The sequence below is a fragment of the Brachyistius frenatus genome, unplaced genomic scaffold, assembly GCF_029030835.1.
Source record: "Brachyistius frenatus isolate BFR_SWC_R1_liver_20210118 unplaced genomic scaffold, ASM2903083v1 Contig_2, whole genome shotgun sequence".
In the NCBI taxonomy this organism is placed as follows: Eukaryota; Metazoa; Chordata; class Actinopteri; family Embiotocidae; genus Brachyistius; species Brachyistius frenatus.
In genome coordinates this window covers 2,232,406-2,248,820 of record NW_027210601.1, presented here as the reverse complement: position 1 = coordinate 2,248,820, position 16,415 = coordinate 2,232,406, and the positions used below count along the sequence as shown (strand labels likewise).

Genomic DNA, 16,415 nt, shown 5'->3' with positions numbered 1-16,415 from the left:
CCCGCTGTACCGCCCCTCTTCCAGGCCATTTAGGGTGATAATTAGACTGTAACAAGCAGCCGTCCCTTTTATTTAGGTCATCTACTGCTTATGATGCTCTCACTGAAATACACACGGTTTGGGTTCGGAAACTAGCTGTACTGTTTTTGATGGGTCAACAGAATCACTTAACAGGGCGGGGTGGATTTTTGTCTGTGTTTGTGTGTGTCTGTGTGTCTGTGTTTAGGGGTGTAGCTAGTTGTAGTTGTATAACTAAGAGACATTTCCATTCACCATTTCTTAAGCCATGAGATGTGTATAGCCTTACTTTTTAAAAGTATGACATAAAAAAATTGCAATAATGTAAAAAAGACATGAAAAATATGTCATAACCGCTAATATATCCTTATCCCCCCCCCCCCCAAAAAAAAAAAAAAATAAAAATTCAAATCACTATTTATTTAATTTGTATTTAAAAAGAGACAAAGTTGGGACTGCAGACACTGAGCTCAGAGTAATAAACTTAGCTTACTTTCTATCTCTCAAGGTCAGGCAGGGCTGTAGCAAATATTTTTGCTAATTTAAACATGCAATATTGATAACAATTGTGTCACAAAAGTATTGCCTCCAGACCACTACATAGTAATGGCAGTATTTATATCAAGTCGTAAATTCATGCATGTTAACTAGTCCCGCGGGGCAGCTGTCAGCATGGGAAGAGAAAAGAGCTCCTGTACAAAACACATGAACTTTGTGTAAAATAATGGAAAATGTAGTAGTTTGTCAACAGCGTCAGTTTTTTTTGTGTGTCAAATTCCATTAATGCGTGCGTGTACTATTATGAATATATGTGTTAAAAGCACATTTTATGAGTTTTGGCCTAATTTGGTCTGAAAGAACACATTAAAATCGTTCGATTTGGAAAAAGTATTCAAATCAGGAATTAACCAGCAGCTCACAAGACCCCGTGTTTTGTGATTGAGAGGGAATTAATACTCCACATCTCTGTTTTGTAATTGAAAATCACTGCATCAGCTCCACCACTGAACCTGACTGATGTCACATAAATGTTGATTTGTTCTGAGTGGCTTTCCCCGCACAACACTTCCATTATTGCTTTTTTATTACTTTTGTTGTTGCTGTTTTCCATTGAGAAATAATTCTTTAATATATATTTCAATATTTCTGCAGCTCTCGCCTCCACTGTGTTTTCATTTTTTCTGCACAGATGTGACAGAGCTAAGGCAAAGTGTTCCTGCCGCAGTTAGACATATGATGCTCACATCGCTGTGCAGTTTCACGTGGCAGCCTTAGTGTTCCCCGGTGAGTTGTGGCACATTAAGGAATAACAAATGAGTCCATGACCCAGGGTAGTTATTCAGGGTGTGTTTGTGGAGTAGGCAAACAGCGTATGCCATTTGCTTTGCAGTAGATTCATAAGTGAAAATTGCATTGTGCCTCCATTTGGAGAGCAGGTGATGGAGTGTGGAGGGAAACAAAGAGATTGTCACTCTCCTGGTTTCTGATGATGCTACACCACTCTATTGAAAGGCTCACACATCCTAGCTGTCATCATAGGACTGAATCGGACTTGTCAACGTATTGCATGTGTCCGCTTTTCAAACTGGATTGAAAAGGAGCTGTGATTGTGTGCCATTGTGTGCAAGTGCTTGTGTATTTGTGAGTGTTTTGAGCTTTATAGGAAGTCATCGATGCATGTTTTAAGTGCACGCATGTAACTTTGCATTCCTCCCTGTCAGTCAACTTTGATCCTCGAAGCGAGCCAGTCTGGTGAACACTCTCCTCTCACAATGTTGTGAGCCTGTTGAAGTCACTTAACATCCACTGCCTCGGCTCATTTGACCCACGCACCGGGGAGTTAACATGTATGACAATTTTATGATGTGGTAAACCCCGTTGCGGGCGGCTCTGAGGAACGTATGTGTTGGCTCTGAGAACAGTGTGCAGTGAATGAGACTTCTTCTTTCTGAAGTGGAGAGGAGACTGTATGTCGGAGACGCAAGGGATTTTTAAAAGTGCAGAGGGCAACATGCAGCATACCTGTGATCTCGGAAAACTAGAGCGGCAGTTCCCCACATTTTCTTTTTTTTCTGGTGCTCCTCCGCAGCGTAGAAAAGACTGTAGTGGATTCCTCACATACATATAAATTAGTTATTGTTCAACTGTTCGTTTTTACACTTGATTTCTTTCTCTTTTCTTTTTTTTTTGTGGTACATCTGGTTGATTTTGTATTTGTAAAACTACCTCTCGGATGGCAATAGAAAGACTTTCCGGCTGCCTTCCTCGTCCTTGTTCGATGTTCATTACTTTATCTGCATTATTCTGGTTATTGTGACAGTAAATGTTTGGTAGATCACCCTCACTTCCTTTTGTCCTATTTGTGCGGTATGTTCCACCCAAATACAAATATATGGATACAATTTATTTCCCAAATTATAATTGCTATTTTATCAATCTATCTTTTCAGGACAAAGAACTACCCCTTGTCCAATAGAAGCCCCTGGTTGAGAGCTACTCATCACTTATAGGGACAACCTTTCAAAGTTTGTGCTTGTCCAGCACCATTGACAATAAAACACAGACTAACACTGTAAACTGTAAAATCCAAAGTGGTCTGTGGTTTTCCACTTTGGATTTTATGGTTTTCAGTTAAAAAGCCAAATTTCAAAATCGTATCGCTCTCTGTTCAGTTGTTCATACCATTTGTTTGTAGGATTATTTTTGAACAGTTCAATTAAGTATGCCCATGTTTTGTTTCATAGTTCAAGAATCAGAAATACCACTTCTCCACATAGTTGGAGGAGGAAAGGCTTAACCTAACATGAATAGTATTGTTGGGTGTGAAGTGGCTAATTGCCAAAAATAACTGACGTGTGTGTTCACCAGTGGGAAATGTTTGTCCTCCTTGCCTCTTGATAAAATCAATGCGTTCAAACAAAAGAGCCTCACATTTCCTTTTTAAAGCATGTTTTTTTTTTTTAAGGCTGCCATGGAGCAAAATATGCAGAAAGCTACTGCGATATTGGAGTCCCACTAGCTCTCCATGGACTTAAATTAAGTTTCTAAGGTAATTGAAAAAAGTCTATTTCACCAAATATCATCATCACTTTGCTCATTTTGGCATTACACTACAGTTAAAGAATGCAATATGTTCAGTTTAGTATCTCATCTGAGCTCAGAGTAAATCATCGTGGTCTCAAAAGCGTGGTCCACTGAGAAAGAGGACAATTTGTGTAATAGTGTGATAGTGGGTTGAAAAGTTGAAATTTCCAGAGGTTTCTTATGTCAGCAAACAGACAAAAAAAACAAAAAGCTGGAGAGAAAAGAAAATGAGCTCTTGTGCAAACTGAAAAGTCATCCATAATTTACAGATGCAGGAAACCCAGGAGGTTTCCCGACAGAGGTCCTCGCGCTGGTCAGTGGTGAAAATCAAACAGCTCGCCACCATTTCCTTTTAACACCCCCCCCCCCCCCCCCCCACTCATACTCCAAAACCAAAACCTTCACCACCACTCTCCGCCTCCACATGATGTCAGCCAGGAGGAATTCAATCTCAGAAATGATATCATGAATGATGCATAAGACAGAAAAATGCATTTACCCTGGCGACGACACAATGAGCTGTTGTTGCAAACACCGTAATGGAAAAATACGAAGGTTACGGTGATGAAAATGTATTATGAAACCAGGAAGACATTCGTGAATGTTGTCTGCTCCTGAGCTCAGGGAGCACGTCCGAGGACATAACCGCAGCTTATGAGGAAAATCCTCAATAAATCTACAAAGGAAGGATGAATTTGTCTTGAAGTCCTCGGGGAGCAGAGCGAAAAAAGTGTCTTTGCATGAATGTGTGCCTGCCCACTTATGCGTGCATGAGTTTTGTCTCCTTTTGGCGGAGCGCGGGGATGAGGCCGGCGTGCCCGTCTTCCATGTTAATAATGGATTTTTGATATGAGCTCCACATGAAATTTTAATCTCTGGAATATTAGCTCACTGAGGGAGATACAAAATCAAATCAGGGGGTCGTGATTAAGCGGGTGAAGCGCATATCGACCCATTTAAATTCACATTAACCCAGCATCAAAATGTATGAGCCATGACATTGATGGCAGGCATAATTTAGAGGTGTTATGTCTGTTTTGCAAAGTAAAGGTTGTGATCCGCCCATCACACATCTGCAAATGAGAGGAAATGATACTTGATTTGTTAACACACTTCCTGGATCCTTTAAAATGTAAAGCGATCCGGTTGGTGCTTTTTGTATTTCTGAATATCGTCAGCAAATCCAACAAATCATTTATTTTTCTAACAAGAGCTAAGCTGATTATGTTTTCCTTTGAGGCCATAGACCGCCGTTGTTGTACAAAACTATTGCTAATCAGGCACTCTGTGACATGTTCCTATATGGCAATGAATATCGACACTGTAGTAAAAACTGATGTGTTAAATCCACGGCTAAAAAAAATTCCCAGCAAATTAACAATTTACTATTGAGTTATGTTTTCTATGAAATATAGTTCCCAGCTTTTTAAGGGAATAACTAAGGCTTTGTTGTTTTTTTTTAAACAAAATGATACATATATAATATTTTGTAGATTGATATCTTAAGTAGGGATGGGCGTTTCAAACAAAAACACTCTTTGATGTTTGTTGGGAACTATTTGACTATTATTCAAAGACCCTACCCACCCACCTGCCAAACACAAACGATTTTGCATAAACCTTTTGATTTGTGTCATTTTTAATAATCATTTGAAAATTCCCCAATCTTCAGTGTGTAGAAATGGAGTTGTGGCTGAGTGCGACAGACAGGGTTAAGCAGTATTGAGATATGAACCAACAAGGTTTTGGATTTGGTCTTTTCATGGGGTTTGTTCCCTTACAGAAAAAAACAAATGAATTTCACATGTGCAAAAACTCACGTGATTGTGCACATGTGAAACATGTATCTTGCCCATTGGAAACTCGTGGTTTTGTAACATCTTCATGGTGTAATATGTGAAGTCCATGCAGATTTCCATGTGAAAACCTTTCCACATATTCTCCCCATATTATCATATGTTGCAAAATATGGTAAACATGTGTCATACATGTGATCACGGGTGTCCCGTGTGGTTGTTTTTTTTTTTGTGGTCGTACACATTTTTAAATCTCCGTGACGGAGCCCAGTGCTGAATCCTGACCTACAATGGCTTTCTTGCGACATGTGAGCATTACAGTTTCTAGATAATTCAGAAAACCATCTGCACTTACCTTTAAACATTCCCAGTACTTGAAGCTGAGTCTTAGTTTGTGTTTTACCGTAGTGAGTCCCACTACATCAAAATCATGTGGAGTGTTTGACCTTCAATGTTGTCTGCACTGGTTTCTCGCTCTACTTTTGTATTCACTTTACTGCAACAGTGCAAGTCAATCGGCACATGGAAGGACATATCGAATGCCAGTTTTGAGCCGCAGCTCGTAGCTCTCTGTGCCTTATGTTGGATGAATATATTACCAGCTATGCCAGCTGAGAGCAGGCCGGGCTGAGAGAATGAGTAAAACAAAGCCCCACCACTGTGTTAGCATACTCAAAGGCTCAATAATGTATCACCCACTTTCGTTCCTTACGCAGCATCTATCATCTCGGCATAATACAGAGTAGCTAGAAAGGCATTTTTTCCATAAGCGGTAATAGGACAAAGATTGACAATGCGCGTTGCTGCGTGTGAGTGTGTACAGTCCTATGCGGGCTTGTGCATGCGCGCGCGACTCTGCACTTCTGAGATGCAGTGCGGTGCGGCACCGTCGTGTGTAATTATGTGCGTGAATGAGTGTAGGTCTTAAAACCAAACTAAACACCTCGGTGCCTCTGGGTGCGAGGACACACTTAGTTGTCATTGGCTTGGATTGGACTCATGGGAAGAATTCTGCAGCTGAATAATGTGATGTATTAAGGTGTGCTCTGCAGCAACGTATGGTAATTTGTACGATTTTTATTTAATCAGGTTACATTGTATTCCAGCCAAATGGAACAGCGCGTGAGCAAGGTGAACCTCTAATCCTTTGCCCCCGAGCTTCAGATTCTGCTCTTTTTTTTTTTTTAAATCTTTTGTATCTTGTAAAAAACATATTGTAAAAAAACTTTGTGTCCTATGACAAACTTTGAATTCCTTTCTGGTGTAAAAATGACACTGGGAGGTTAATTAATGGGCATTTTCTTCGCCACCATCTGTTGGTGAGCGGATAATCCTGTTGCTGCTGCTGAGACTGATCAATCATATGAGCATCCTAATGTGAACAAATTAAATAATTGATCAGTTTGGTAGCTTACAGAGAGAATGATTACGGATCAGAAAAGCAGACTAAGCTGCACTAATATTGAGAGGAAAGGGGTGGTAATCATTTTTGGACACATAAGGATAGATTCTTTTGATGAAGGGCATATGGACAGTTTGTGCAGTGTAAGAGAGTTTTGTCTCTATAAGTTTCACTGCATCAGGTATTGTAGTGAGAACTCTTCCGTATGTCATGTTGCATTTCTATTAAAGATGCACTGATCTGACGAATCCATATTAATGTTACCCTACATTAAAGAGGACCTATTATGGTTTTACGTATTTTCTATCATATATATGATGTTACAACGTCAGGTGTTCATATTGAATGTGGCCAAAGCTTCAAATATCTACGTGAATGTATGTTAAAGTAATTTCTTTGAGTTCAGAGGTCAGCTTCAGGTTGCTCTCAACGGTGAAGTCAGTTCGTCATTGATTTTTTTTTTCGTGTGGTCATCTGCTTCAGGCAAAGGACATGCACAAAGTACAGATCGACGTTGCCCAGAGATACTATAATTTATAGTTGTTTGGCGACAGCAGAATAACATTTTACTAGCTATTTTAGCGCATTTCCTAAATGCACCCCTATTAGCCACTTATTGTAAGTCGCTTTGGATAAAAGCGTCAGCTAAATGAAATGTAATGTAATGTAATGTAATTAGCAGGGCCATATGTAGAAACGTTGTATATACGGCTTGTGATTGAAAACAGCAGGTAATGAGTCTAAAATTGACCAAACAGAGACGTCCTTCCAATCTGTAAATGTTTGTGCTTTCCATTCACATGGTCAGCCTTGAACATTTATGGACTGAACTGAGAATTTTTTTTTTCCCCATTTCCAATCAAGATTGAAAAATGTTGTTATTTAGGAGGTTGATGGTTTCCTTTCAGTACCTCCGCACCAGCTACAGGCTGAGGCCGGGGTCACAAGCACCGGGAGACGCACACTCTCAACTCTACACTGCTGTGACTCGTTGTTTCACTGTTAGTCAAGTGGTCCCTAACTCAACCACAACATAACAACCAATCGTAGCGAATCATCCCTACCGCTGATCCAATCTAGTTCTATCACTACGGCAGCATCTAGCGCTTGACAGGCTCCCTGGAAGTCAGCCAATCAAAAGAAATCACGCTTTCAGTGAGAGGGGCTTTAAAGAGACAGGAACTAAAACAGCTTGTTGCAGACAGAGGATGAGCTGAGAGGCTCCATAACGGGATAGTATAATATATGCTAGGATTTTTTTTTTTAAATGTGAATCCTGTAAAGCTTCTCAAGTGGCGTCTCAGAATTTTTTTTTTTTTTTTTTAAATCTGAAAATGGGCATAATAGGTCCCCATTAAAGTGATTCCAGGAGGTTTAATGGATTTTTTTTTTTATATTTGAGAAAAAGAGAGTTCTGCTGCAAGATCTGTACAAAGTATGAGTAGACACCCTAAATTGAAGTATATGAATCAATGTGAGGAGAAAAAATATTGGATCGGCACATTTTTGGTGTCGGAAGATGCCAGATTTGAGAGCAAATGTTAAAACTGCACATACATTGCAATGCCAACCTCTGCCTCTTCTACTGTAGACAAAGCATCGATGTTTTACTGCCACACACACTCACTTGCCTCCAACACAAGCAGCTGACGTAACATACATCTGGATCAGAACAAGGGAAATTCATTCATTTAAAAAAAAAAAACTAAAGCATAATTTGATGTTCAATCAAAAGCCATTATGTTTCAGATTTACTGATGTTGTATTAATTATTTAATCTCATATTCTTGTATTTAGTCACATACAGGAATCTGACTTAAATATACACTGATTCACATTCTACTTTGCCAAATTTCCAAACATTACCTTCAGATTAAAGTAACATTTAAATGGGAACTGCTCTCCGCTTTATCACAATCAAGCCTAAAGGTGTACATGCCAAACTGATTACAGCAATGCTGCCCACTCAGGTGATTCAAATTATGAATCAGAGGAAAGATGTTATCTATAACAGAAAAAATGAATTAGGTTTAATACCGTTTCTTAAGCACTGACAACTGTTTGCCTGCGTGGTATGTTTGCAGTCGTTATCTTAAACCTCTGCCAGAACCCTTTTAATGCTGCGCTATTAAAGCCATGTTTAAATGACAGGTTTTTTAGGCTGTTTGTTCAGACATAATATGGTAATTGGATTGAATATGGCTGCCCTGGGTGATGGCACAAATCCTCCTCCTCGCAGCCCTTTGTTTCCAACAGAAGGTTTGAATTAGAAATGTGGATTTCGTCACCCCTCCTCCCCCTCCAACTCCCCCCCAGCGAGCAGCAGAAGGACCTCACACGTTACCAGCTTGCGCTCTTGTCGTCTCTCTTTTGCACTGTAACATGCTGTTCTGTGATTGAGCATGTCTAGGTTGAAGACATTTATGCATGTGTTGGATTATAATGTGCGTTTGCATATGTCGGCGTGTTTGGAAGGATGTGTATCACGTTTAAAGAGAGAATTCAAGCCTACGAAGTTTCACCATCTGTTTGACTTTGATGAATACATGAATCCACTGTACAGACCACACTTTGAACCGGGATTATTTTTTTGTTCTGAAATTTTTTTTTAAAATACCAATGCACTACAGAAAATGCAGCATGCTATTTGTTGAACATGGGGATACCTGGTCAGTGTCACGTTTTGCCAAGCCAAGGTGTGAGAAGTGCACACATGTATGACCACAGTTGAAGAGGGAGGCCATGTGACAAAGAGTGTTAAAGTCTATGAAGGGAAGAGGAAATTTAGGGAATTAGGGAATTTCACCTGGACAACCAGTGTTCGAGTCTTAGGGAAAGCAACAAAAAAAAAAAAACCATGCACTTCTTTTAAGTAACAAAAGGTGCGTACATAACGTCACGTATTCAATTCGGTTTTATTTATATAGTGTCAAATCACGACACAAGTCATCTCCAGGCACGTAAAATAGTAAAGTCTTTACAATGTTGTAGAGAGAAAGCCCAAAATTTTACAGGGAGAAATGTCAGAACCACTCGGGCAGCCATCTGGCCCGATCGGTCAGGGAGCGGGGAGAGCGGAGAGAGAAAAGAACATCATAGAAATACAGCAGATAAACTGCTGGTAGGGCCAGAAACTCAACATATGTAACTTAATTGAAGTAACTTATGTTACGAACATAACATACATAAAATGAACCAGGTGGTTTTTAGTGCCTAAACCTTAGGCACTTTGCTTTTCGTGTCGAGGCGAAGCAAAACCTGACGCTAACACGGTATCATCTGGTTGACTGACGGGTGAAATTACAGGCTTTGCTTTGACATCTGTTAGTGTAGTTTCAAGTCTGCTGCAGCCTGGCTACTGTATGCGTGCTTTAAATGGCTGAAATGGACAGAGACAGACTGTGATGGGGACACGTTGTAATGTAAAGTCTTGGATGTGGATGGGGTTTGAAGTCTGGTGTCACAGAGGTTCTTAGTAACAGACAGAATGGCAGAGTGTTGAGGAAGCATTTGACAACAGCCTCTACAAAAGGGAAAAGTAGAATGATCCAGCCATCCGCTCGGGAGTGAAAATAGAAAATGTTGGGAAGCACTCATCAAAGAGAGGTAAGCTGCTCTGGCTGACTTTGCCTGCTGTTGTCTGACCAGCTGACTAGCCAGCTGACAGAATGATAGGTCCTTTGTAGTGCTACCTTTTTGTCTCTGAATTCTCTGGCTCCTCACAAATTAAACTCAAGCTTTTGAAGTGAGTTGACGCGCTCATATGCTTCTCCATCTCCCCGTTCCCGCATCCCCCTACTCCTTTCTTCCAACCGGTTGGCCTGCTTGTCTTTTGAATGCATTCTGCAGACTCAGGCTCCCACAGCAAGATCTGAGTACAGATTCTCAACCTATATACAAGAGAACAGGAACACTCCCTCCGGCATCGGCAAACTTGTCAGCAACACATCCTCGCAGCAGCAGAAACACGGCAACTGCTGCTTCCTTGCAGATTTCTCCCGCCAGTCCCATTGTCTTTGGCTTTAATTGTGCTCCTTCAGGCTTCTGGTTAGTCACACAGCAGGCAGGAGTGGCATACCTGAGGGAAGTGAATTGTGTGTTGTTTTACCACAGATTGACAGCCGTATATACACGCATGCTTGTCCACAAGCACGCACACGGTCGTAGAGTGTGTGTCCGTGCTCAGAGGAGCAGCCGAGAAGCTCTGTAGTGCCAATTACACATACAGCTCTAATCTCTTGAGCAAGCTGAAGGAGAGAAGAAAGAGGCGAGGATGAAGGGCCCGAGAAGGTGTCAGTAGTAGTGGGGGGGGGGGGACAATCAGCAATAGATTCATGTACAAAGTAAGGGAAGTAGGAGAAATGAAAAAAAGAGGGGAAAAACAAGAAAACAAAAGCTTATGGAGAGGTATGTGGAATGGAAAGGGGGAAGGATGTGGGGAGTGACTTTGTGTGTGAGTTTTGGCAAGAGAGAGAGAGGGCAGCTCCCAGCCTCAACATGGCGTTAAATGCAGCGCCCCCGGTCAAGACACATATCTATCTCTAACTTTTATCAGTTAAATGGATACAGCCCTGAGAGCCCCATAGGCGGAACGAGAGACTTCTAACTCCTGACGTCTCTTTACCCTCCAGCGTTGTCAAAAGGCAACAAGGGCTCCCTTTAATGTGTTATATCTGCCTGTCATGTCAGCTGCCTCCATCCCGCTTTCTCTTCAGCTCTCTTTTTCATTCTTTAACCTTTCCGCACGTGATCTCTGACTCCTGTTTTTTTTTTCCCCCTTAACCCAGATCCTCGCCTACTTTTTTTTTCTTCCTTTCTTCTCTCTACTAATACTCCCCCTCCCCCTGTAGCATGGTAATGTTCTCAGAAATTACAGTGAGGTAAACAGAGCAGAGTGTCGAAATGAAATAACTGCTACGGGGCTGTCAGCTCTAGCGAGGGGGCCATCAGTCAGCAGGAAATGACACGTCGTCCACCCACCACCCCTCCATCCCACCCCGTCCTGTCACACACGCAGTTGGATTCCTCCTGTCCTCCTGGTGGCAAGGTGAAGGAATTATGCTCATCAAAGCCCCAGCGCAGCCTGGAGCCTTTCCATTAACCTTCTACAACACTGGTCAATGGCGAGGGGACAGACACAACCAGCCATCACTCACACACTCACACACACACACATACACACACACACACACACACACACACACACACACACACACGAGGCAGGCATGCTTACTCTCTTTTGGAAACACTTAAAGCAGAAAAATGCACGCATACATAGGCGTACAGTAATGGAATATACACACATTCGTAATTACTCCGAGACATAGGATATACGCAGGTACACACGAGCACACGCACACACACACACACCTCAATTACCGTTTCATTCATAGCCTGACAGCAGTGCGAAGGCTGACATTAAAGGAAATTAAATCTCCTCGTGGAATGGGCCAGCCCATCTCACCTCCCGTCAAAATGCTCCAATTTCCACTCCTCTCCGTAACCTTCTCATCTGGGTATTTAGGGCTTTGTGGTGCGGAACGTCATCAAAGAGAAAACTTAGCGCCGTGCGTAGACGAGGCCTCCCCGCGATAATCCCCCTCCTGCTAACGGAGCCCTCTACTATTAGCCCACGCACACGAATTACTGCTGTCGCACTCTTTCACTGCATGTACCGTCTCATGCTTATAGGAGAAAGTGCTTCCATTCAAGTGAACACACACACACACACACACACACACACACACACACACACACACACACACACACACACACACACACACACACACACACACACACACACACACACACACACACACACACACACATATAAACTCTCTTATCATTGGCTTAGCCCAATGAGTGAGTCAGTCAGTTAACTCTTTGATCCAAACCTCCTTTCTACATCGGAATACGAAGCCTATTTGACATAATCCTGAAAAACATCGGCTCACATAACCAGCGAAACTCAAAGGAAAGCACAGCTGCAAAGGCTGCACACACTGAGGGGACTTAGCAGGAGAGTGACACGTGTACAGTAGATTTTTACAGGCAGATTTAATTAAGCTTCATTCACTGGCAAATCCTGTGTTATACAAACTCTTGTGAGCTTTTTTTTTCCTCTCATGTTCTAAAGCATCCAAATGTGACAAACCTGCAGAAGAAGGAGGAGTTTAGTTTGGTAATGGAGTTCCTGGTTAAAAGGAGAAAAAGCCGTAGTCTCAGGCATCGGCTTCCTCCCAAAGGTTTTAATCAGATCAAACATGTCCTGTCAGATAAGGCAGCTAATTAATCAGGGGAGGGACCAGTCTTCTCCTCTGACAGATGGAGGAGATATGGAGGCAGGACGCCGGTGGAGGCACTTCCTCTCCTCCTCCATAACCTCTTCCTCAATTGTCGGCGGAAAGCAAAACAAAACAGAGTTAGACGGTGTCGCCTGTGGTGAATCACGGAGTTTGTAAAGATTCTCAAAGACCGTGTTTACGCTGTCTGCAACTGAAGTATCTCCACAACCCCCAACTGAGAAGCTGACAGACTTCTGCATTGAAGTTGCTGTTTACAGTTCTACGTATGAAATATTATACTGAGAATTCAATTTCCTTTTCCTTTTGACGCACTTGTTTGAGGCCAAACCAACTATTTTCAAAGTAAAGTAGTCCTGTACTAACATTACAAGGCTGCTTGGGGTCCAGGCCATATTAATATAAATTTTAGTTATGTGCAGATTGTCTTAATTTTCTCTGAGTTACAGTCAGTTAGCTGCTCTCCTACTTGTCCTTGGTTTTCTTCCTCACTTGTCGTCTTGCCAGTTTTTAAAGTTTACGAGAGTAGACTTGGCCGATTCAACTTAATCCACTCCCAGACTGTAATGGAACATTTTTCTTTTTCATTAATATAATTTCATAATTTTTTTTATGGATGTATGTCTTGTAAAATTGCTATTGTTATTCTGGATCGGTTCAACAGTCTTCTTTATTAGATTGTAGGCCACGACACAGATTGTTGTTGCCTTTTTACATGGTGATGCTTCTTTTAAAGGCCCTCCACTGGTAAAATGGTTGATCTAAACTGATATGAGAGGCTTTTATGATGAATCAGAAGGAAATTTACATTTAATTTATTGTATGACATACATGTATATATATTTAGAGTGCCGTTCAAAATGGCAGAATCTCAAGATCAGTTCAAAATTATCAGAAAGATCACATTTTCTTTCTGTTTAATCTAATATTAAATTGACTGACTTGAAAATATACTGACCCTGTAACAATGCGTTACACAATGCATTTTCACTTTATTATGTAATAACCTGTGCATCAACATCAACAGATTTAAATCCCAATGGTCCTGGCTGCTGCTAAATGGAGACGCGAGTCTGAAACAGATCAGAATCTGGCTGGCTGCCTGATCTGATAAGTCACTTACTACCTGGTGGAAGGATGGCTTGAATGTAATTTTTGTATGTTAGGAAAGTGTATGTTAATGTGCATATGGTATCTTGAAAATACATAATTAGAGATATGGATGTCATAATGTGGATTCATGCTTAATTTAGAGACTGAGTGACTTGAATCATTTCCGGATGCACGGTTTGGGGACTCACATTGTGACTGCCTGGCTCAGTGCCTGATTGACTGGTGGGGGCTATTTCCAGCTGGTCTAGTGTGGAGCTCACCGGGTCCTCTGCTACCTCAGGCTCAACCCACCACCAGCTGTGCTGCCTTACCCAGCTAGCAGTAGCCCCTGGGCGCTACACCAAAAACACTGTTGTACTACACACAGCTTCTCTCTCTCTTTCACTTGGTCTTCAATCTTGACCATTAAAATCTGGTTAAAAGGAAACAACAAGAAGCCTCCATATAAAAGCTATTGTAAATATGTACAATACTAATTCTTCGTAATACTTTCCACTCACTTACACGTAATGTAGCCAACACGCTCATTTGTTCACACACACACACACACACACACACACACACACACACACACACACACACACACACACACACACACACACACACACACACACACACACACACACACACACACACACACGTGCACACAGCAGTGGCACAGTGAATTATTGATGTATCCATATTGCATTTGAGCAGATGAATGTGTGAGTGTCAATAAGGCCAAATGTCATGCGAGTTAAACCAGAGTTTGGCTGCACAGTTGGCAGTGCTGCAACATGTTACGTGATTTCCTATGACACAAAGCTGGTGCATTATTTCACAGTGCCCACAATTGATACTGATGCATTATTTCTCACACCGACTTTGCTTTTCTCCTCTTTTGCTTTCTCGTCGACATCGTCGCTTTGCAGCAACAAGAGCAGGACCCCACCAACCTGTACATCTCCAACCTGCCAGTGTCTATGGATGAGCAGGAGCTGGAGAACATGCTGAAGCCCCTGGGTCACGTCATCTCCACGAGGATACTGAGGGATGCCAACGGGGTCAGCAGAGGAGTCGGCTTCGCCAGGTAAACAATAATAATGACACCAATTTAAAATATCATGTCTTTTGGTCCCAAAATGTAGTTTGCAACAAGCTCTAAAAACCAGACAGTTTGTGTACTAGGACCGTTTTTATACCCAGTCTGTCTACACCTGCTTTAACTTACAAACTCCACACCTCAACTTTTTTTAATTGGGGCTTTATATTAAAAATGGTAATTCTCAAGAGTAAGCGGAGATAACCCTGGTGACACAGTAATCAGGGTTACTTTTGACAGACTTTGGAAAGCTCCCTCCAGAGTCATAGAAGACACTTTGCAACTGTTGTCACAGGTTGAGTAATATTGCCTGTGATGAGTCAATTGAAGTTGGATTTTTACCCATGTTGTGTGCAGAGCTATACGTGCACTTGCATTCAGACACACACTGGTACACTCTGTGTGCACCGACATGTTCGCTTCAAAAAGACACTTTCTACCTGCAGGCAGCGGAGGTTTAAAAAGGTGATTGGTTTCTTCTCCAAGCCGGTCTGACTGTGCGTCTGCCAGTGGAAGAGTTTGTCGTTGTTCATGCCTGTGCTTCAGTGTGTGTGTGTGTGTGTGTGTGTGCGCGCACATCCCTGTTTATGGATGCTTCTGTCTGTGCATTCACAAACATTCACGGATACCAGCAATTACCCTTACAGTATATTCACTGCTGGTTTATTTCTTTTTCTACTTAGAAAAGTTTCCACTTCAGTTTGTTAATCCCCCAAAGTCATAAACCGTTCTGTCCTTGTCCTCGACAGCAGCCACCAGGCTCTCATTCCTCTCCACACATTCCTCCCTTGTTTACCCAGAGGAGGCCACTGACGGCCACGCAACCGCCATCTTGCAGGGATTTTTCTTAATCACCTGCTCTGGCTGAACTCCTCTCCTATTCCCTGCTCTATTACCGGAGGTTACAGCAGGACAGACACTCACAAACACACACATAAACCGGCACAAATATGAGCATATGCACAGACAGGTTTCCACACATGCCTACACACCTGTGAGATTGTGCACGCACACAAACGCACATTGGAAAAGCAGGCTCTCGCACGAACACACACGCAGACAGGTAGGAAGCCTCCTGCAGACCAACAAGCAGAGCACAGCAACAACCTGCCACAGGCCACCTGTTCATGCAGCCCTCAGTGAGAGGAGGAAGAGACGTGATGGAAAGGGAGAGGGAGCGAGAGACATGAGTGTGAAACAATGGTCTGGTGAAAAAGAATGGTAGAGGTCATTATAAAGAGAGAGTGAAGGTGACAGGACAGAGAGGGCATTATGAGACAGAAATATTGAGCAATGTAAAGTGAGAGAAGCGAGTGTGGGCATGTGAAGTAAAGAAATTTGAGAGGTATGGATGTAGAAGTCCAAACAAAAGAAGCCGTGTAGAGATCCAAAGCAGAAAAAAAAAAAAAATCGAATCAATGTATTTTATGAATTGTAGAAGTCCCATTAGCTGTGTCAACAGACAGACAGACAGACAGCTGCTGAGGGCTGGGCTATGAGGGGCATTAGAGAGAGTAAACTGAGCTAAGTGTTTGTGGGCCGATCCATTACTGTTATCAGAGCCCATTACTCCAGCCCCAGCACTAATCATTGCAGACAGCAGCACCTGATGCTATTAA

The 16,415-nt window shown here is 42.1% G+C and overlaps 1 protein-coding gene across 5 annotated transcripts in view; it reads left to right on the top strand.

The window, feature by feature from the left end:
- rbms3 (RNA binding motif, single stranded interacting protein) overlaps positions 1 to 16,415 on the top strand; it is a 279,809-nt gene that overhangs the window by 194,307 nt on the left and 69,087 nt on the right. For all 5 annotated transcript variants that reach the window (XM_069693027.1, XM_069693035.1, XM_069693063.1 and 2 more), the window contains one exon: positions 14,627 to 14,784. In XM_069693027.1, the coding sequence (XP_069549128.1) occupies positions 14,627 to 14,784 (158 nt within the window). The remainder of the gene's footprint in view (positions 1 to 14,626; positions 14,785 to 16,415) is intronic.